Genomic DNA, 21,719 nt, shown 5'->3' with positions numbered 1-21,719 from the left:
TTAAATATAAATACATTATTAACCATGTGTTATCAAAGCCATTTATTTACATTTTATCTAGCATGTGCTGTTGCAGTGCATCTTAAAACATCATACCTATGCAGAGGAACCTAAGCCAAAGGCAGACTCTTTAATTTAACTGATTCAAATTGTTGTACTTTGTTGCATCTTTTATGTTTGTTGAGTTGAACTGTGGGTTTTTAAAAAATAAAAATAGTTTTGTAAATAACTATCCTTCAGCCTACAGTAATCATTTTTATTGCTGATGCAGTGTTATCTAGGTAAACTTGCTTTGTTGTGTTTTAGAGGATAGTTGTGCTGTAGATAACTCCCCAACTCAAGGGAAGAAGGAACCTCCCCGTGTCTCCAGCTTCTCCACTTGTCAAAGACAGATATATTGGATGGATAAACTTTTACTCAAATTCAAGGTTTGTCTAAAATGTGTCCTAAATTAACAAGCACTATACAGATCCCAAGTGAATCCTGACAACACTTTTGTGAAGCTCAGGGCTGCTAGTGATGATAGCAGGGTGATGAAAATGTGTGTTTTTGTGAAATAACTAAAAGTCAACTTCTCTAGGTAAAGGATCAGTTACTTATCCTCCTATTGGGTAAACTTCCACCAAGTTTTTAAAAATCTTATTTAAACTATCAAACACCTTTTTATTTTATTTATTTATTTTTCTCTTTTAATTAGGCCCAGTTTTCCTGTCAGCTATGGTAAAAGAGCCATCACCCAATCACATTTGAATAAAGTTACTTCAACATTAACCTACGTTTCTGTTTTGTTTTTTTCAGTATCAAACACACAATTACAATTCTTGAAATGTTGATTTAGTGTATCAGAGTGACAGAAATGCAAACCACTTATCACCACTTAGATCATTTGCAAGCCTGAAAAATCTGTATCACAACGCCTGAATGATACAAACTTGAAGATGCATGTCAAAGTCTGAACCCATTTCTCATCCTCTGCCCCTGTTGGCCACTGCAAGAGACTAAACACATCCCAAATAAGAACTGAAATCCCAATGAGATGTAAAATTTGAGGAAAAAATTGTAAAGTTGAAAAACTTGTTCTACAAAAGTCACTTGCTATTTTACCATTGACCACAAGATGGCGACAATTCCCTCTCAGTGCAAGCTTGTTTCTTATCACTAATCAGGCTTCCATGCTGGCTTTATGTAAGTGTCATCTGCTCAGATTCCAATCATTTTTTCATCAGGGGTCAAATCAACATGCAGTTCCTTAAATCTGCCAGTATGTGAACTCCACTGTGTCAGTTACAACTCAAAGTAATCAGAGCCTCCTCATTGCCCGGTAGGATGATTGATGATACCAAATCACTGAAAGTGATATCAGGTTGGTCTGCCTGTCCATGGCATCTTGGTGTTTTATTTTCTGTTACTTTGACCTGAAACAAAATCACCAAGTGTTCCAGAAAGTGAATAACACACAAAGAGGAACAACAGGAAGTAAATGCTCCAAGTGTTGCGACGTACATATTAACCAGCGTATCCAGGGAAACACTCATAAGCACAAACTGTTAAATTCATCAATGACTATGTTAATAATGACTATGCTAAGTATGCTCACTGTTAGCGTCCTGCACTTTCTGGCACTGCAAGCTCAGAGATCAGTATCCAACAGACGTTGTGTAATGACAACTGGCTGATAGTTTTATATAATATCTACTTCTGAAAAGTGACACCTATGAGGGGAACATTTCACAAGCTGTATTTACCAACAACATTATGCTGCTAGATTTAATCATACTGTTTTTGTGTGAAGAGTGCTGCAGTAAGCACTGATAAAGCAGCAGTGACAAACCTATAATAAGCAAATGACAGTTATACAACACTGATGCTTTTCCACTGCAGAAACTTCCCCCCCAGGAACCAGGGACCAGGGACTTTTGGAGGAACTATGTGCTTTTTTTAAACTGCAGAAACTGCAGTTAAAAACTGCAGAAACCGGGCTCTAAATGTAGTTTTGGGTCAACTAGTTTATCCCTCTATGCTTCTGATTGGTGGAACGTCCGCTGACTTTTTATTTCACCCACTATTAACTATAACATTACACACAGCTGTGATTCCCTTGGATTTAATAATACCAAAACTATCAACTTCTTTGAGCCTGATAACTGTCAGCTCTTGGTGTTACAGTATAAAGAGTGTCCCTGTGAACTGGAGACCTTCAGCTGAAAATGTGGGAAGACGCCAACAGTACAACAGCTGTTGAAACACGGTTGAAGTTTTCGGTAATTCGTCTAAGTTTAATTTAACTCACTGGCAGCCATTGACATCTACGGACATCAATTTGATTATATCCATTGACTGACAATGACATCTATAGACTTGAACTATGTTTTTCAAAGGGGTGGTCTGGGGGTGGTCTGGCAGAGCTTGTCTATCCATATCAGGCTTGTAGAATAGTGTGCTGATGAACTGACCCCTGGCAAGCGAAAAAACGAATCAAAGCTTGTTTTCTCTGAATTTGGTCAATGACGAGTGTTTTTGGTGAAACCAACCTATGTTCTACCAATAAAGAATACAGAATGGAAAAAGGTAGAAACAGACTTTTTTTAACCTCAAAAAAGAAGAGAGTCAACTCTTAGTTTTGGTTGATACATAGTTATAGAAAACAATATTCTGTTGGTCTTGAAAGGGTAGTCAAAGTGCTCTTAGACAGCTGGCAGTGTGAGGTTCTGCTCTGAAAACAGCTGGCAGCCAGTTAGTTAAAAATAGTAGATGAGAATGAGAAAAATGAGAATATAAAGCCAATTGAGAAGGATGCATTCCACTCAGAGTCGTCAATAAACAGAAAAAAAAAAAAAAAAAAAAAACACTATTGAAAGTGCACAATAAAACTAACAACTGTCGGAGTTAAACTGCAGCAATGCAGCGCCAACTACTGGTGAGGAGGACTGACTTGACACAAGATTTTCTTGCCTTGAGTGTTGGCCGCTGGTATCGGCAGCCTTCACGAATACCGATACTTTGAAAAAAGGCTGGTATCGGCCCGATACCAATACCTGGTATCGGTACTCATCCATCCCTACTTCATACGCCATTAACCTGATTTTCTAAATCTTCAGAGGACTTCAGATCTCAGTTCAAATGCAGACAACAATGGACCACAAGAACCATTTAGTTACTGGTTGAAAAGCACTTTAGTTGCTTGCTAGGCTAAGTAGCTAGCTTTAGCTTCAACATCCAGTCAATGTAAATGCATGATGCAACATCACACTAAGAAGTTTGGTATGAAACAAAGCAATCGCTGACAGGGGCATTAGTACATAGTTTTAACTGACTAACTTTTTAGAAATTTGACACAGAGGCTGACTAAGAGCATTCCACATCAGTGGCACCCAACTCAGTTGTTCAGCCTGAGGAGCGCTCCTCTGTACATGCCATTATCAGCTGTGATGAACAACCGCAGCTTGCCCAACCTAGATCTAACACAGGGAACATAGAGCAAATAAATCAGGCGCTTGCAGACACATTAGGTTCCCAGGCTCGTGAAAAGTTTTATCATTTAGAGAGTGGCATGTATTTTAAAGTTTGAAAAAGTGTTATCGCTGCTTTTTTAACATAACCGATTGTATTGTTTCTCAGAATCCACTTCTTTGGGGTGTATCTAGTGGGGGCTGTCGAAGAAATGGGTTTATTTTGTCACAAAATGCCACACCTCTCTTAAAGCTTATAGCCTTTCAGCGTTGACAGCTTTTGACCTTTGCACAGTAAACACTATCAGAACAGTTAACACAGAGGACTGCAGCCGACTCATGAGCATCAACAGAGTTCCCATGTCGCATAAGGCGTCAAATCTCATTGTTTACAGTCAAACAGTGAGTGATAACTGAGGTGACAAATCACTAAAGAGGCAGTTTTCTGAGCTGATTTTGCGTCAGAGGTCCTGAGTGGTTCCCGAGGTATGTTGTCCAGTGAGAGCTTTCATGCATTCCAGTCTCCATAGAGAACACCTGAGCAGCCTGAGCACTCGAGTCGTAGGAGTGAGGGAAGTTCTTGAGGGACTGGTATGCACTCAACATGTGCCACTGGACTCTTGATGAGCTTAAAAGTTATGAAACAGCCAAAATGTGTGGATTTGGTAGATTATTTTTTAGAAGAACAGTTCTTCTTGACAACACATCTCAAATTTAAATGGTGCCATATTTCTAAGGAACATGCATTTATGGGATGAGAAGCAAAGCTGAGAATGTAGGTTGTAGCCATGAAAAATTTGCCAAATCTTCTCTTCCAATGCAAAAAGAAAACCTCTGCCTGTCATGACTGTAATAGAGGCAAAGTTGTTCTGATGGTATTTGTGTGTTATGTTGTGATGTGGTGATAAAATACAGTCTGTCTGCATTCCTTACCACTCCTGTTACCACTGTGCGTCATTTGTCCTCCAAGGTCTTTAAATTCCTGAATCAAGTGGCCAAATACCCTAATTCTGTCCAGTGTTTAAGATTCAGTTTGTGTGTCATCCATATGAACACGCATCATTTGGACTCACAGTCAATCAGTTTTGTTACCAAGGGGACCTGTGTATAAATCATCTCTACTTATAAAGTACAAAGGCTTTATAAAAGTGACCTGAATCAAAGTAAGCACAAATTCGCTGAGCCTTCAGAAACACCTATCAGCTGATCTCTGACAGTGTTGTCTCCAGAAAGCGAGGACATGTTAATAACAGAAGGTTGGGCAGTGATGTGTGGTTTCAGATTGGTGTAAACAGCCTGGGTTTTATATTTTATGCCACCACCATCAACAATGAAAGGTGCTCAGGGGAAGAGACACACCTAAAAGGCGTCACTGGGTGGAAAGATGTGACGTTAATGCCGTTGGTGATTAAAGGAAATTAATATCTGCATCAGGATGGAGACAAAGCAATTTCACTTGTGTTTGTGACAACAAAGGGTTCTAACATGATCCCTGTTGTGAGTGGTGTAGTATGATACAGGGTCACAATATAAGCCGCTCAAAACTTTTGATTGGTTAATCCTCCAAGAAACAACCTTACCAAAATTTGTCTTGCTCAATTTAGAGGGAATAAACAAATTAATCTAGATATTAACGTGACAATAACCACAATTTCATGCATTTTAGCTTGAATAAAATACTAAGTAAATACTCTTAACTAATTTTAGAGACTTTTGTGTCCATCCTGAGCTTTAACAGCTCAGGTACCTTCACCCCTGCTCATACGCCTGATGTAATGTTTGTGGCTGAGGTTGTGGCCTTAACAGAAGAGGAAACAAAGGACAAAAAATTCCATAATTCTGGGAAAGATTACAGTTTCATAACCTGCTCTCATTTCGTATAAATGTCAGCGTCACAGTGTCAAGTTGTGTCCTACTTTGAATCAATGTTCAGCGCTTTGAGTAAGTCGTTCAGGTAAATCACACAACAACCCACTAAAGTCATCACTTGAGTCACTGAAGTGTCACTTAAATGAAAATAGCTACTTAATGCCTGTTGATTGTAGGCTGTCAGTTAATTTCTGACAATTGCTCACTTTCCTGGTATTTTATGTGAGTATTCATCAGTATCTAAAATAACCTTTTGTTACTTACAGCAAACTGCAGGCATTGATAAACCTTGTTTTTCAGCAAACTCTCACATCATAAATGATGACCATAAATGTGATACTTTCAGTCTGTGAACCAGGCCTGGCCCTCAGGATGGTTTTTGCTGCCTTCCCCCCCAAAAAAAATTTGATATAGTTTTTCCTTTTTAAGTCATTGAAGTGTGAGATTTGGCTAAGGGTATCCTGAAACATATGAAGAAGTAGCAACAGAAGTTTCCAGTGCTTGTTGTTTCTAATTTTTAGCATTTCATGATGAATGTGACCCCCTCAACTCAGCTGTTTGTTTTAAATTCCAAAATAAGTAAGGTTTAATTTAAACTCTTGAAGTATCTTGAAATTACACATCCTGTGGTTTGAAATAGCTACTTCATTTACTCCAAATCAGCAGGTACAGAATTTCCAGTTTCTAGCATCCCAGATGGAGGTTAGCCTGTTACTTGAATCAAAACCAGCCTCCAAATGTTCTGCCTCTCCTGCTTTCTGAGGTGGACAAGTTATGCTTTGGTGGGACAATACATGATTTAAAACACAACTCAGATACTAAAAAGTTGGACTTTGGGTAAAATTAAAGTTAAAACAAAATGAAGTGATTTACATGTCCCATAAACCAATATCTTATTCACTACAGAACACAGACGACATATTTTCATCAGACTGTTGGAACCTTTTCGTGATATAATGAGCTGTATATGTCAGGGAACTCAAAGTCTTGCACATTTCCACAGAGGAACATATTTTCCAAAATTATTTCACACGTTTTCTCCAGTTTTTCGGCTGCCCAGTTAATCCATGCCCATTTTTTACTTCTGAGGGACTCAGCTTCTTCAGCTTCTTCTTTTTAATATGACCAAGTGATCTTGCTGATCTGTAGCTGGTTCATGTTAGTAGTGGCAAAATGATCCTCCAGCTGTTTCTTGTAAGAACCACCAATTTTACAGCCTTTTGAACTTTTTAAAGAGGTGTTTCAAAATTGGCCAATATTTTGCATATGATAGTAAAATGTCTCTCTTTAAACATCTAAACTGTTGTCAGCGCTCTATTGTGAATAAAACATGGGCTAATGAGATTTGCAAGTCATTGCTATCTGTTTTTACCAACATTTCACACAATGTACAAACTTTTTGGATTGGGTTTTGATGATAAAAAAAGTTTCAGCATCACTTTATAACCGAACAATGAGAGGAAACAGACTTGTGTCTTCTTAAAGTCGTTGCTATTTAATTACTTGACGCAGGAAAACATTAGTAATGGTCTTTTTATAGTAGCAGCATTGGGTCTCTTCTACCCAGGCTCCCTCTTCGCCCCACGAACACACCTCCTCTAACCCCTCCTACAGTCAACACTTGGAGCAGAAAGCTGCCTCCTACTTCAAACCACTCCTGAGAGTTTCGCTCAAACTGAGCACATTCACGCTGGAAACGAGTGGAGTCGTCCCTGTGGACTGAAATCCTTCAGTGCTCCGTGAAAACAAGTCGGAACAGTTTGGATCTTGTCGGTTTTAGCTGTAGCACAGGCTGGAGCGCATTGCTATACTTGCGTAAAATGTAGCGATCTCTGTCGGTGAAATTCCTTTTTTTATTTTAAAACAGGAGCGCTGATGTAGTCCCTAAAGAGAATTTTAAAAAAGCGTTTTAATTTTATCAACATGAAGCCTTAAATCTTTAAATCCTCAGCCTTAGACCTGACGATTTTCTGTCCAGCAATTCTTGTAAAGATGGACAACACTCCATAAAAGACAAGACGAGATGGGGAAATGGGAGCTAACCATGGTAAGGCTTTTTAAAATTATTATTATTATTTTTTTTTCTAAATCAAACTAAGGGGAAATAAAAACATAAATGCATTAATTGTTTTCGATTAGATGTCTTCCCATTCTTCCAGATAATTCTTTAGTCTTGTGTGGGATTAAGAGATGTCTCTGTGGAAGAACGCACAGACTTTCTTTGTGCTCCTCCTGTAAAAACCCAAAGTTTGGATTTAGTTTTGTGGCAGTTTTAAATGAAAGAAAAGAATCACTTCTGCGAAATTGTTTAATTTTGGTTCATGTTTCTAAAAGTCCACAAACAATGTCTTTATCTCAGCTAAAATATGATTGAAGGGGGAAGGCAGATCTTGAGAAACAGGTTAAAGATCTTTGGTTGTGATGCAGAAGGACCTTTTTCATTATCTTGAACTTATCTGGATCTTTCAGTCATGTGCTGTGTGTCTCAAACACTTACTTCTAATTATTTTTGAGTGCTTTTTGAATGTTTTTATGCATTTAATTTGTATTCTTGAAAATGGCTGTTCGTGGTGCCAAGTACCACCATCACTGCTCCCGACTAACAGGACACAATACACTGTTCCCATCTATGCAGGAACAATCCTGGTTTCTGTAGGGAACAATGGGGTTTGTGTGATACTGGTTAGCACTGGCAAGCACAGCAGGAAAACATTTCACTAAAAATCCAGAAATCCAGAAATCCTCACCTATTCTGTCTCTACTTTCCACTTTGCTCATAAAGCATAAAAACATGATATGACATGAAAAGAGTCTTGACACATGGATGTTCACATGCTCTCCAGGGCCTGTGTGGTTTGCAAGGCGTTTGCATATCAGATCATGGATTAGCCAGGAGTCATGTAACATATGATACTGGCTGTGTGTGAAATGTAAGACGCTGAAATGAGACCTTTTTAGATTATCTCGTTAGTTTTTTGGTTTATGTTCTCAGTCTGTAAAATTGGAGGTGTGGTTTCTTGTAAAGTCCAAGAAAATAACCCTGAGGATGTCACAGAGAGAGTGTCAGGGCTGCCTTGGTTTGAGGGGTAAGAATTAACAGTTTAACCAGAAAGCCTCTGTAAAAAAAAAACTAGGTCATACAATCAGTTTTTGGATCGTAAATCTGTGACCTCTGATATTTTAACTAAACTATGAACACCTAAAGATGTCATGTCTTGAGTTTAAGTGTTTGAAATAAACTGAAAAGAAACAAATTTACATCAAGCCTCATTCCACATTGTTAGTATTCATACTTGCAAATCAGTGCTACATTATGATTAGAGGCTTCTTTGAATCTTATATATTATGCACCACAGCCTGTGTCTCTCCTGGTACTCACATTTGATTAACTCCTTCACCAAGTGTATTGTATCTAGCATCAAGAGCTCTCGAGCACCCCTGAGCTGCAATCACTCAAACACTGATTAATATCTTCCACTTGCATCAAACAAAGCCCGTCTTGTTCTCTGTATTAATAATAATACAGTGTGTTCAAACAGAAACGTGACAGACGAGCTTGGGTAACAATCCACAGATTTTAAAGTCTCTTCTATTGTTTTGGTCATCAAAGGGAACTAGGAGCTGCGATATACTAAAGAAGTGTTTTGCTTCGATGTGTTTTCCATGAATTTGCTCATGAATCTGAAACTTTGCAGTTCTGGAAATTTTAGGTCTGTGTGTAAAGAGGAAAATAAAAACCACCATCATATGGTGTCCATCTGATAATCCACTGTTTCTGACATACCTGTTTGTACAGTCACTACAGTGGTGAGGCAATATTAAGCTGTTGTTTTGGTTCATATTGTGCTCAGATGAGTCTTGGTAATGTTGTGTCACTTGTTTGTGTCGATTCATCATGAAGGTTTGCTGCTATTTTTACCTCCTCAGGGCCCAGGCTGACCTCTGTATTGTGACTACTTTATTTATGTATGTGTCTTTAACCTGTGCCTGTATTTTCCCTTATTGTCAGTGTTTGTTGACCTTTAAAATATTCCTTATCTTTCTCCATCTAAAGAACCCAGTGCAGGAGTGGGGAGAGGAGCACGAAGGCGATGCAGTGTACGGAGTCACCCTGCGTCGGGAGCGTGTTCCCTCCTCGCCGAACCCGGGTGAGACGAGCCCGTGCTTTGCTTTTGTCCAGTACCGAACCTGCAAGGTGCGGCGCCTGAAGGCTGCTAACTTGAGCATACTGGTCGATCAGCTCCTCAGTCCTTGCTGCCAGGAGCAGGACTACTCCAGGATCTTCCTCTCCACTTACAGAACCTTCACTGGAGCCTCAGCGCTCATAGAGATGATCTTCCAGAGGTATGGGTATTAGCTCTCATGCATGGACTTAGAGTGAGGAGACAAGCTCTGCACTGCAAAAACTGAAATCTAAGCATGTGTTTTTGTTTATTTTTTTTTGTGAAAAATGTTCTTTTAGGCTTCAAATGAGTCACATTCAACTGTGAAGTCCAGAGAAACATCTTAGTTCAAGATAAAAAAAGAAAATAAGTGATGCTGGCTTGACTCTTTCCTGATTGGCTCTCATTTGTTTAGTAATATCACAACTGATATGTGAAAGCCAAATTTCCAGATTTTCCAATTTCCTGTTTTTACACTATGTATATGTTTAAAAAAAATGTAAAAAAAAAAAAAAAAAAAAAAAGTGCTGTGTTATCACTTTTAGGTTTGTGGTTTTATTTCCTGTTTCTGGTCGGCACACTGTATAGGGATTTTTTTTCAATTTCACAGACTTTTTGAGATGTTTACTCCAAGAAGTTGAGCTTGTATCAAAAATCCTAGAAACAAAATGATAAATTATGAGATATTGAAGCTTTTTGCTGTCAGATTTTGTCACCCAAAAGGTTAAGTGTTGCTTCCATCTCCTGTGCTGAACTTGGCTAAGCATCCTTACATTAGAGTGGTATCCTTTCAATTAAACTAAGAAAGTGAGAAACATTATCACCATTTTCATGCCGAAGCAAGCTTTTAAAATATGTCAAACAACTTCCTGAGAGGAGCTCTCCTTCTAGAAAAACAACTTGAGTTTCTGCAGATGCAAAGTCACCGTGTTGAGTCAGGATCTTTTTTTGTTTCCCTGACACAGCAAACCAGCCCCTGCCAGCTTTGATGTAATAACAAGTATGTAGCAAGTGCTCATTATCTTGAGGCTCTCAACAACAACAATTATGCATAGAGCAGTTTTAGACCGTGGTTGGCATGATAGAAGGGTCAGGTGAGCTGCAGACAGGAGCAAATAATGATTAAAGTATTTGATAAGAGAAAAACAGCCCAGAGAGATGATTTGTTCTGATGTTTTTCCTCCTGCAGAGAAAGTGCTGCCTCTGATCTTGACAACAGTGAATACTACAGAAGGTAAGCAAACAATTTCTGGGTCCATTTGCTGCGTGTCAATGTTGCTTCAAGTGAGGCTTAAGCATTTAACCATAATGATTTTTCCACTTCCTCCGCAGCCCACTCTTGGCCTTTGTCCAGACATGGTTGGATGAGTACAGTGAGGACTTCAGGGACCCTCCCCTGCACCCAGCACTTAGGCTACTGTTGGATCACCTGAGGATCAGCTCTGCTGTTCATGATAACATTCACAGCCAGCCAAATTTTTGCTCTTTGGCTGGTCAGGCTGAAGCTCTGCTTAAGAGGTTCCAAAATGAAGGTGATGACCCACCATTTTGCCATTGTTTAGGTGTCTTAGTGTTGTTTAAACTATTAGATCCTCCTGAAAAAATCTGTTGCTTTTGTTCTTGAATTCTCTTTTTTTTTTTCTAGAAGCTGAGACACACATCAGTCCTGCTAAAACTGATCTGGGTCAACTAGATGAGGGTTCAGGCGATGAGGATTCAGGATGTGACAACTCCTTGGATCAGGGTGGCATCATGGACTTCTCTGCTGCAGCCATTGCTGAACAGCTCACTCGAATGGACTCTGTACGTTTAAAGATGTGTTTTCCTCCTAAAGTTTCCAATTTTTAGGATTTGTATTCATGATCAAAGGCTCACCATTTTTTCTCTGTTTATTCAGGCTCTGTTTGTCAAAGTGGTGCCCTACCAGTGTCTGGGCTGTGTTTGGTCACAAAGAGACAAAAAGGAAAACATGTCTCCCACCATAAGAGCCACCATTGCACAGTTCAACGCCATTGCCAACCATGTCATAATGTCCCTGCTCTGCAGACCTACAGATGCGACGCTCAGTCCGCCTTCCTCTCGTCAAACTCCTACAACGCCGGCTCAACGGGCTCGCATCATAGAGAAGTGGATCAGAGTAGCACAGGTTAGTAAATGGTAGAGCCTTGAAAGTTCAAAACAAGACCATGTTAGCGAGATATCTGATTTTAAAGTATTTTATTCTTCTGCAGGATTGTCGTCGGCTGAAGAACTTTTCCTCCCTTAAGGCCATCCTATCAGCCCTTCAGTCCAACGCGGTGTACAGGCTGAGAAAGACCTGGGCGGCTGTTAGCAGGTAGAGCCTTGTAATAACCATTTCAAGGTCAAAGCCTTGTCTGTCTCTTTGGTTATGATTTTATAGTCTTCTCCATAAACATCATTTAATGAGGCCATTGAACCTTTGTAATCTGCAATCAAGTGTCAGAGCTGCAAGTCAGCAAACGTCCTGCTTTTGAATGACCCATATTCAATGTCAAGTCAGGGACACTGAAGTCACAATTTTGAAAGTTACTGAAGCATGGCTTTGTTGTTGTGTTTATTATGTAAAAATTCTGGTTCCGGACTAAAAAGATTAGTTACTATGTAAAAAACTTAGTAAACCGATAACCAGTGTTTTTTTGTTAAATATCTACACATTCACTACATGTCTGTGCTTCTTCCTGCAGGGACAGCATGGCCGTGTTTGATATCCTTTTGGAAACCTTCCCTGATGAGAACTGTGTCCTGACTAACAGAGAGCTCCTGGTGGAGGTGAGGAAGTAAAATTCTTAATGCTCACAGGTTTTAAAGGCACAGTGAGGATTTTATAGTGATTCTGAGATAGTTTCACTTTTGTACATTTGCCTGTTCATAACCAACAACTTAAAATGAGATTAACAGCACCAAAGCTGGTTATTTTTAAATGTTTTGTCTCAGTATGTGTGATCATTTTAAATTTTCCGGGGTGAAAGAAAATCCATTTTTCAGGCATCTAGACTGAAAGTCACTAAGACAACGCTACAACAGTCGGCAAAGTTTAGCAGTGCGAAGTGAGTTGACCAAGTGAGAAGCAATATTTGTTTACTTTTTCTTGAAGAAAACGATTTCTTGGATTTTAATTTTGTAGTTGAAATGGACACCAGAGCTGGACTGGCAAAAAGAAAGAGGACAGCAGCGCAGAAGAAAGCTAAACGAGAGCAAAACAAACGCATGCCTCGGCAAGAGTCATGTCTTCACAACAGTGGGGGATGGTGCTCATAGGAAATGGTGTCTCTGTCACAGAAAAACACTACCAATTCAGGCCACAGGTGTCACTGCAATTACCGCCGCATAGTCATCCTCACAGTGCCTTTAAGTAAAGGAAAGTAATTTGATTTTTGTTTGTTTTTGTTATTTTCACTGGCTTTAAATCAATTTTTTATTTTAACAGCTGATACTACCATAGGAAGGGTACCAATGTACTTTATTTTTTACTTTATTTTATTTCTTCAACTAGTCATTTGTATTTATAGTACAGTAACAATAGCAATGTTATTTAGCCATTACTTAGTGTGATTGGATTATAAAAACACTTAATAAAAACAGTTATTTAGAAGTATTAAAAAGTAGAAATACTTTTAGTAACACACTTATGAAACTGCTCAGTAGTAAATATTGTCTCCTGACAAGTACCAGATAAGAAGGAATTTATCCAATAACTTGTGCACTAAGTTCATTTTTGACCTTCAGATGCATCCCAGGGTTAATGTTTAGTGACGCAAATGGGTCAGCCAGCTGCAGCTGTTTCATGCTTTCATTCCCAGAAGCCTCGTTGAGACAGGGGCCACACGAGCCTTCAGTCAACTGAGCCAAAGAGATCTTGACAAAATTCTGGAGTGACAGATTTGGGCTTTTAGGATATGAGCCGAAGATTCACAACACATAACTTGAGACATGTTTAACAGAACAAGTTTAACCTGTTTAACCTCTTCAGAAATGATTATCTTTGTCACTCAGAGACCATGGATTTCTCCTCTTAATCATTATAAAGAGAATTTTTTTGGTTAAATGTTAAACTAAGAGTTAATAGGGAACTGTATCCCTCAAGAACATCATGTTCCCTTTTTTTTCTCTTTTATGCAGTCTGCCTCGGGCAACTGCGTCAGAAGAGGCTTGTGTCTAGTTACAGTGGAGGGACTCTCATGTCAATAGATCACAAATAAACACGTACTCTCTGCATTACCCTCTTCAAACAACAACCAAGTAGTTTGCACATGCTTTTGCTGCTCTCGGTAAAATATTTACATTTCTAATGGCTGATACAAGTTTTGTTTGGATCGTATGTGCTTTTTTTTCTGTATGCAAACACAATCAATCTTACAAAACATTATCTCTGTACTCTCAAACAAAAGTAGCATGGAAACACTCCTGAGAGAAAGATTTTACTAGACTGTCTACACTAGACTGTAACTTCTGTGTCTTTTTGCATGCAAATAGTTAAAATTGATGCAAAAGTAGAAGATTATTTAATCTAACTTTTTTAAAACATTATTTTACAATGTGTAGATTTCTGTGCCTACACCCTCAACTAAAAATGGCTTTGTCTGACCTACTTTAACAGGATAGAGGCCAAGCCACCGTGGATACCATTTCCCCCAAGATATCTAAGCGCACTTCAGTCAAACAGACGGTAAGCAATACCTCACCCTGAGGAAAGAGTGAAGACAAATGAAGGAGCTTAAGCCTATGCTGTATATCATTGAGGTTCAGCCTAAATCCAGGGGTCTGCAAACTTTCCTTTTATGGTAGCCAGTTTGCCTCTGCTCACCTGGAAAAAAAAAATCTGAAGCTAAAATGTCTACTTTGTCTTCACAATAAGGACAATACGAGGATCAAATTCTATGCATAGCTAAAATCTAATGAATCATTATCTCAAGTAAACGTTTTTTTAATTAATGAAATTGCAATTTTTATTTCTCAGTTTATTATTTTTAGTAAATTTGAAAAAAATTGGAAAACTTTGAAATGTCAAATGTTGAAAAAATGTGAAAGATTTACTAATTTGAAAAAAAAAACAATTTAAGAGTTTTTTTTTAACATTGAAATTTTCAGAAAAAATCAAAAACATTTAAAATTAAAAAGAAATTTAAATCCTATTCATAAAAACTTACAAAAGTTTGTTAAAAAAATAAATTTCAAAAATTTGCAAAAATTTCAACATTTTTGACATAAAACCTGAATTTGATCAAATATATTGATACAGTAGCTCTACTTGCTAATGTCTTGCCACATATCAAGCTTATATATAGTTAGCTTGTGGCAGTTAAATGAATCCATCAACACTGAATTAAAAACTTTGTTTTGTGTCCAGATTTTTCTTTTATACATTTAGTTACCTTACCAGGGGTGTAAAACTTGAGTTTAGCCACATGTGCATGGACAGTTGGTGAGCTGTTGATGTTGTAGGAAGTAAAGTGGAGCAGTGGCAGGCTTTATTGCAAGATGTGATACATATTTAGTTCAGCCAAATGTTAACGCATGATTTTCTTTAGTGTTATTTTCCTTAAACATCAATACCCTCTGTAAGAAAAATATTTTTTTTTTATTGCAGTTATATCTTTTTAAAGCTACAAGGAGCCACTGCAAAGGAGTCGGAGAGCTGCATAAGGCTCCAGAGTCACAGACCCTTGGCTTAAACTCTCAGTACAGTTATGTAGTTAACAAACTCTCTATTTGTCATGTGATTTCTTCTGACAGCCAGAGTTAAGATCTTCCATATTGTATAACACTAAACCCCACAAGAGAGCAGATTTCACTGAGTGTGGGTTGAGTATCCTAGGCATGGCAGGGACCCAAACCTATCTTTAACCTCACCGTGCGTTAACAAGTCTTGAGCGGCCTCAGATCACCAGGATTATAGGACAGTAATAATAGACCAGACTGGAGTTTTTTATGAGTCATATGCACATTCTCCTGGCCTGTAACATGAGCCCTTGGCACTGTGAACTGGGACTCCCCTTATGTGACTGCTGTTTAATCCCAAACCTTTTCAGGAAAACCCAAAGTACTAACTGTATTTAAAAGATGTAAAGAGATCTTTCTTGCTCTGCAGAGTACATCCAGTGGATTGGTTCCATATCTGGGTACTTATCTTACCGTCCTCACCATGCTGGATACCGCTCTGCCAGACACTTTGGAGGTACTTGGTTACTTTAACTTGACTTACTTCTCACTTCATTGAAAGTTTATAAGAGAAACATTATTAAACTAGCAAAAGCAACACCATTCATACCATAAATCCTTTTGATGGGTCATATGAGGATACAGGTTATGACTCATCTTATTTAACTGTGCAGTTATGTGCTTTGGAGCATTTATAGGAAATTAGTTTACCTTAATTGTAACTTTGTGATGTTTAAAAACAGTAGTGTTTTCCTTAAAAATATCATGAGCCACTTGATCATTAAAGAGGGGGTGTTGTGCCTTTTTAGGCTTTGTACTTTCATGCTAGTACCCCCAAAGAACCGATACATGATTTACCCATGAGTGTTTCAAAAGCCTTATTTCAGCTTCGTTTTAGCTGCTGTCTCTTTAAGGCTCCCCACTCCACAAACCCCCTTCCCTCTGATTGGCCAGCCCCCTGAAGGTTTGTTGAGGGACAGAGCTGTAGGCAGGTGTGTTGTAAACAAGTTAGGAGATTCATATCTATCTATTCACATCATATCAGTATGATTTATTGTTTCAGCTAGTCTCATGAAGATTTCCTATTTTTTTTCCTTAGATTAAAGTGTTTTGAGCAGTTGAGACTGATTCAGGGATTTCAACTAAATATGACTATACAGCGATTGTGCATCCATGTTTAATAAATGGAAAGCGGAATACCCCCTCTCAAAGTTGCACAATAAACTTAATTTTTCTCTTTTTTTATGTGAATAAAACCTTAACCAACGGTCTTTTCTTTTGGCAGGGTGGGCTCATAAACTTTGAGAAGCGGAGAAGAGTAAGTTATTATTCTTTATGTGAACAGTTTTGTACTCCCCTTGTGTTGTAATCTTCTCTTTTGTGTCAAAACAAAAAAACAAAAGGGCTCACGTAACATTGTCTCAGCACTGCAGTGCTTGCTTGTGTATATAGGTGTGTAAAGTCTATTTGCTTTGTCTGTGTAAACACAGAGGAACATTTTCTGACTCCTGATTTTAAGTGCATGACGACATTTTGAAATATTTGAATATTTTAAATATTTACTATTGTAGCTTTTGGAAATACTGCTGTCACTTTGTGGCTCCCTGTTGCTTTAGGCATGTTGTGCAGCCGCACAGATGTCAGCAGTCAGAGCATCTTTCGGCCAGTGTCACCTTGTTAATGCATCGACCTTTCCTTCTCCCTGCAGGAGTTTGAGGTTCTGTCACAGATCCGTTTACTGCAGGCATCGTGTTCCCAGTACGGCCTGCCCAACCATCCCAGGATTGCTGCCTGGCTACAGGGACAAAAGCTGCTCACTGACCAGGAGAGGTGAGTTCCTTTAAGTTTTATTAACCCTTTCACACGCCATATCTGGATCACTAGCAGAGGAGGGTCCAATAAAAGTTTAGTTACATAACCTGAATTATGGGCTATAAAAATTCTTCTCCTATCGTTTGAGCTCATTATCTATGTTATCACAAAAATGTATGTTGCTATGACAACATGTTCTTAGTTCAAGACATTCTAATGTATGTTTTACACTGCAAACACTAAAATCTTATCAAGTTTTTTTGTCTTATTTTCAGTAGAAAATTCCTTTTTAGACTCAATATGAGCCAAATTCACTTGACCAATCCAGAAAAATGTCTTGTTTAAAGTTATTTAAGGACAAAAATGAGGTCTGAATTGCTTGTAACCAGTAAAAAAATCTGCCAATGGAACAAGAGAAAAGTTACTTGTATTAAGACATTGTTCTAGTCTCAAGGAAATTTTCAAGTAATTTTTTTGTTCCATTGGCAGATTTTTTTACTGGTTACAAGCGATTCAAACCTCATTTTTGTACTCTGATAACTTGAAACAAGACATTTTTCTGGATTGATAAGTTGAAAGTGGCTCATATCAAGTATAATAAGACAATTTTTACTTAAAAAAAGACAAAAACACTTGATAAGATTTCAGTTTTTTGCAGTGTACTTTGCTTTTAAACACAAAGTAGATGACAATTTTATTTCATAAAAACAAATTAAGAAATAAAATTGTAAAAAAAATGATGCAAAGTGTGACTGCAGGAACAAAAAGAGCTGACATTATGGCTGGGATGAGTTGGATGAGTTGGATGAGTTGGATAAGTTAGCCATGTTAGCCATAAGCAGCGGGGAAGTGATGTTACAGATTTTCAAGTGACCCAGCTGGACCTGACCCAGTTTTATCACAGTGCAAAAATTCACACTGTCTTTTGACAGTCACGTGGGTGTGAGAAATAGCTCCATACTGTTACAAGGAAGTTGTGCTCCGAAAGACCTTACAAACAACTAAGTCAGTGTAATCAGGAACTAGTAAAATGATTTTCTTCTGTGCCAAACTGTCTTCTATTCTTTGCAGCTATGAGCTGTCAAAGCAGCTGGAGCCTCCTGTGGACTCGTGCTCACCTACTCCATGGAGCCACCGGACGCTCACAAAGAAACTCTCAGCGTGAGTATCCTTGTTGTGGACTTGTTTGAGTACACAAACACAAAGTAGCATACTCACAGACCTGCGTACAACAAGCAAAGGACGAGGTCACACTTTTCTGTGACCTGGAATAAGGGGATTTCTTGTGTCATGGTTATGGTTTACAAATAACTTCTGTCCGTCATGTTCTCATACAAGTTCCCATTGAATCTGTCCTCAGTCTCCTGACCGTAAGTGAAGGATCAAAAAAAGTCCCAGCGGATCAGATCAGTGTTTCATCTTCTGGATCCAGTGCTTCTGAGCTGGAAGATCTCTCCTCTCCAAACTCGGCCTGTTCCATCAGACTGCAGGTAAACAGAAGTTTGCTCATGTATTGAAGAATAATGAAGAAGCCCTGAAGTCATTTGAAATCAGAAATATGAGCCACAAATCTGTCCTTGAAAATGGTTGCAATAAATGATCATTCTCATGTTTCCTCCTCTGTCTAGTCTTTCCACAACTCCTGCAACAACGTGTCTGAATCCTTCCTCTCCTCCCCGTCCTCCTCTTCTTTCTCTACCTCCTCTGGCGAGCCCTCCCTTCCTCCAGACTCCCCGACTCCCTCCAGCGCCTCTTCAGACTGCCAGATAGACCACAGCATGCTGGCAGCTTCCTGTGGCAATGCGCGTTCAAGGCCCACTCTTGCTTCCCACAAACGCTCTGTGTCCATGACCTCTCTGCCGGTATATAACCGCCAGGTGGCTGACTCCTGTATAGTCAGGGTTAGCGTGGATATGGGCCAGAACAATGGGAATATGTACAAAAGCATCTTGGTGAGTAACTCCTTAAACTCAAAATCAAAGCTTAATATTGAACAGCGTAAGGCTCATTTAACCCCTGAGTGCCATTATAATAGCTACAAAGAGACTGTTCAGAATAATAGTTTTTGAAGTTGTAGCGTAAACTCAGCCTTTAGTTTGATACTAGATGATAAAGGAAATTAAAATAAGCTGCTATTATTACCTAGTTTGAAAAATGTTTTCACTGTTTTGACAGAAAGTTAGCTCATCACATTTTTGAAGTCGCCTGATTGGCTCTGCAGCTCTGATGTAATATGTCTTACCTGTAGTCACATGCCACACACACAGATTAATGTGAGCACGAGAGGATTTTTACCTTTGTTTTTGCACATCGCAGCCTGAACACCTAAGTTATGTAACACTACATGTGAATACTTTAATTCTGTAGTCCAATCTCTGTCACAGAACACCCTCCTCATGATGTTTATTAAACTTTTCCACTACAGCTGACAAGCCAGGACAAAACCGCTCAGGTGATCCAGAGGGCACTGGAGAAACATCACCTCGAGCACATGAACTGGCGTGACTTCACTCTGTCACAGGTCATTGCTCAGGAGAGAGGTAAGAAACATTCTTACTATTTCAATAATTCTACAAATTGTGCTAAAGAAACCTCTCTGACAGCTTGTGTTGATTTTCTGTTTTCAGAGTTGCTCATACCAGACAAGGCAAACGTCTTTTATGCTATGTCCACAACTGCAAACTTTGACTTTGTTTTGCGCCAGTTTCATAAAGGACAGAAGAAACCGCTGAGAGCCACGTTAAGTCTTGGACGATACTCAAAGTAGAACTTCCCATTTGGAGATTTTACACTTTGAAGATGAACTGAATTCATGGGAGACTTCTTTTAAACTTCTCATTTCCTTTTTTGTGTGTTTTTCACACAGAGGGACTCTCCAGGATGTAGTTGAGAAATAACTACATATGACATTTTTTCACAACTGAAAAAATGATGCTAAGCACTTTAAGAAGAAGAGTATTTGACTGATGAAGAAAACCTCTGGATAACATATGTTTTTACCTGGTGGGAAAATCTTGCTACAGATCCTTCAAAAAAACACTTCCTATGTGTTGGTAATGTCCACATGGCTTGAATATGTTCATTTATGTGGAAACACCAATTGATTTTTCAAAGACTGCAGCTTGATGCCACACACACTCCCTCCAGAGAGCAACATGTGCCGACGTCAGTGACCTATTTATACGTGAACACGTTTTAAAGACTGACAATTACCTTACAAAGCTGGCAGCCACCAACAACCCACGTGCTAAAAAGGAACTGGGAGTTAGATACAGTGCGCAGGGGGTATTGTTGGTAACAAACTCTCAGGACCTCTCAGCAAGTTGTCACCCACTCCAGAGGAGATAGCCTGGTGTGCTCATGTGTGTGGCTGTCCAGATGCCATCTGAGGAGTGGGTGGGGTTTTCGCCACATAGATCACAGTGTTCTCTGTGAATTTCAGCACGCAGCTGCTCTGACACTGATCGTTTGCAGCCGGCAACCCCAACTGGAAGGATGGCATTCCTGAGGCTGTGTAACCATGGTGGTGGTAGCAGATATTTTGACGGACGGGACAGGATGTACACATGCAGATTGCAACTCTGTCTCAACGATAAGGGCGACCTGTTTGTGCCCTGAAAGCTCCTGCTTTCGCTTAAAAAGTTTATCTTTTAGAGTTGAGGATTCTCTTTTGTCTTTTGTATTTATTTTCACTGTAGTTCCACTGTGATTCACTTTACTGTTGATTGCAACTTCACTGGGTTGGCACATTGTGATGCATCTGTAGTTAGTTTTGGGTTCACGCTCCACTTGTTTGAACATATTTTTAAAAACCTCACAAAAATTTGTCTTGAAACTGTTCTGGCTATGGTTTGAGATGTCCTCCTTTCTGAGAATCCTTCAAATTTTAACGATGTTCTTAATTTCACCCAAATTATGTCCGAGGAAACTAATTGAGACTTGTACGTGCTGGAAATAAGGGGTGCTCAAAAGGCTCAGTTTTAAGCTGAAGGAAATCAACATTTCAATGACGTCAAATGATGTCAAGAGTCTAATGACATTGCTGATAGAGATCATATTTTCCAGACAGCGATCTCAGTGATCTGACACACTCTGTAACTTAGAACTCTGAAGTTCTTTTGGAGTCAGCCAGTCAAGATTCTTCATCAAGAGCAAAAATAATTGATGACAGACTTACCTCTTTGAGCTCTAAAGGAGCCCAAGGAGTCTACCAAGGGATCCTAAAACTTAAAACTGTATAAATACATGTATAAATAAGCTATATAAGTCCCACTTCGAAGAAAAAGACTGTACAATAAGAGCCATGATTTGACACACATTCTGTCACTAACAACAACCCAATAAATATGTTTTCCATCTTTTCTGTCTGACTTCTTTCTGATGTGAAGTCTTGCAAAGCTACAAATGCTATTGTAAAAATGCTAACTTTTTGAAGTTTAATAAACAATATTTATCAACACCATATTTGGAGGTACCACAGAATTATGAAGACATTTTTTTCCTGTGTCCTGTTAATGTAGATTTGTAACAGCAGAAACAGCTGCAGGTAGGAGCTCAATGCATTGATGGATGTAGACGTGGTCAAGATGATCTGCTTAAGGTCAAACAGAGCATCAGGATGGAGAAGAAAGGTGGTTTAAGTGACTTAGAACATGGCATGGTTGTTGGTGCCAGATGGTTTGAGTATTTCACAAAGTGCTGGACTGCTTGGATTTTATATCACAAACACCTCGAAAGTTTGCAGAGA

General features: G+C 38.9%; 1 protein-coding gene across 2 annotated transcripts; it reads left to right on the top strand.

Annotated features, from left to right (window-relative positions):
* The first annotated feature begins 6,946 nt into the window (after positions 1-6,946).
* Positions 6,947-21,430, top strand: LOC141809705 (ral guanine nucleotide dissociation stimulator-like 1). 2 transcript variants are annotated; one of them, XM_074696859.1, is made up of 17 exons: positions 6,947-7,365; positions 9,373-9,662; positions 10,671-10,715; positions 10,814-11,013; positions 11,130-11,284; positions 11,379-11,627; positions 11,713-11,816; positions 12,187-12,271; positions 14,100-14,168; positions 15,591-15,677; positions 16,446-16,478; positions 16,869-16,990; positions 18,044-18,133; positions 18,333-18,462; positions 18,601-18,924; positions 19,398-19,512; positions 19,600-21,430. In XM_074696859.1, exons 1-17 carry the CDS (start codon positions 7,342-7,344, stop codon positions 19,737-19,739), a joined length of 2,262 nt encoding a protein of 753 aa, XP_074552960.1. In that variant the 5' UTR covers positions 6,947-7,341; the 3' UTR covers positions 19,740-21,430. The 2 variants fall into 2 exon arrangements, with proteins under 2 accessions (XP_074552960.1, XP_074552959.1); XM_074696858.1 differs by having other exon boundaries at positions 11,127-11,284.
* The last annotated feature ends 289 nt before the right edge of the window (positions 21,431-21,719 follow it).

This window comes from Halichoeres trimaculatus, unplaced genomic scaffold, assembly GCF_033239565.1.
Source record: "Halichoeres trimaculatus isolate MK-OKI-2021-1 unplaced genomic scaffold, fHalTri1.1 fHalTri1_scaffold_20, whole genome shotgun sequence".
Taxonomy (NCBI): Eukaryota; Metazoa; Chordata; class Actinopteri; order Labriformes; family Labridae; genus Halichoeres; species Halichoeres trimaculatus.
The sequence above is the reverse complement of the archived record's forward strand: the minus strand, read 5'-3'. Positions and strand labels throughout refer to the sequence as shown.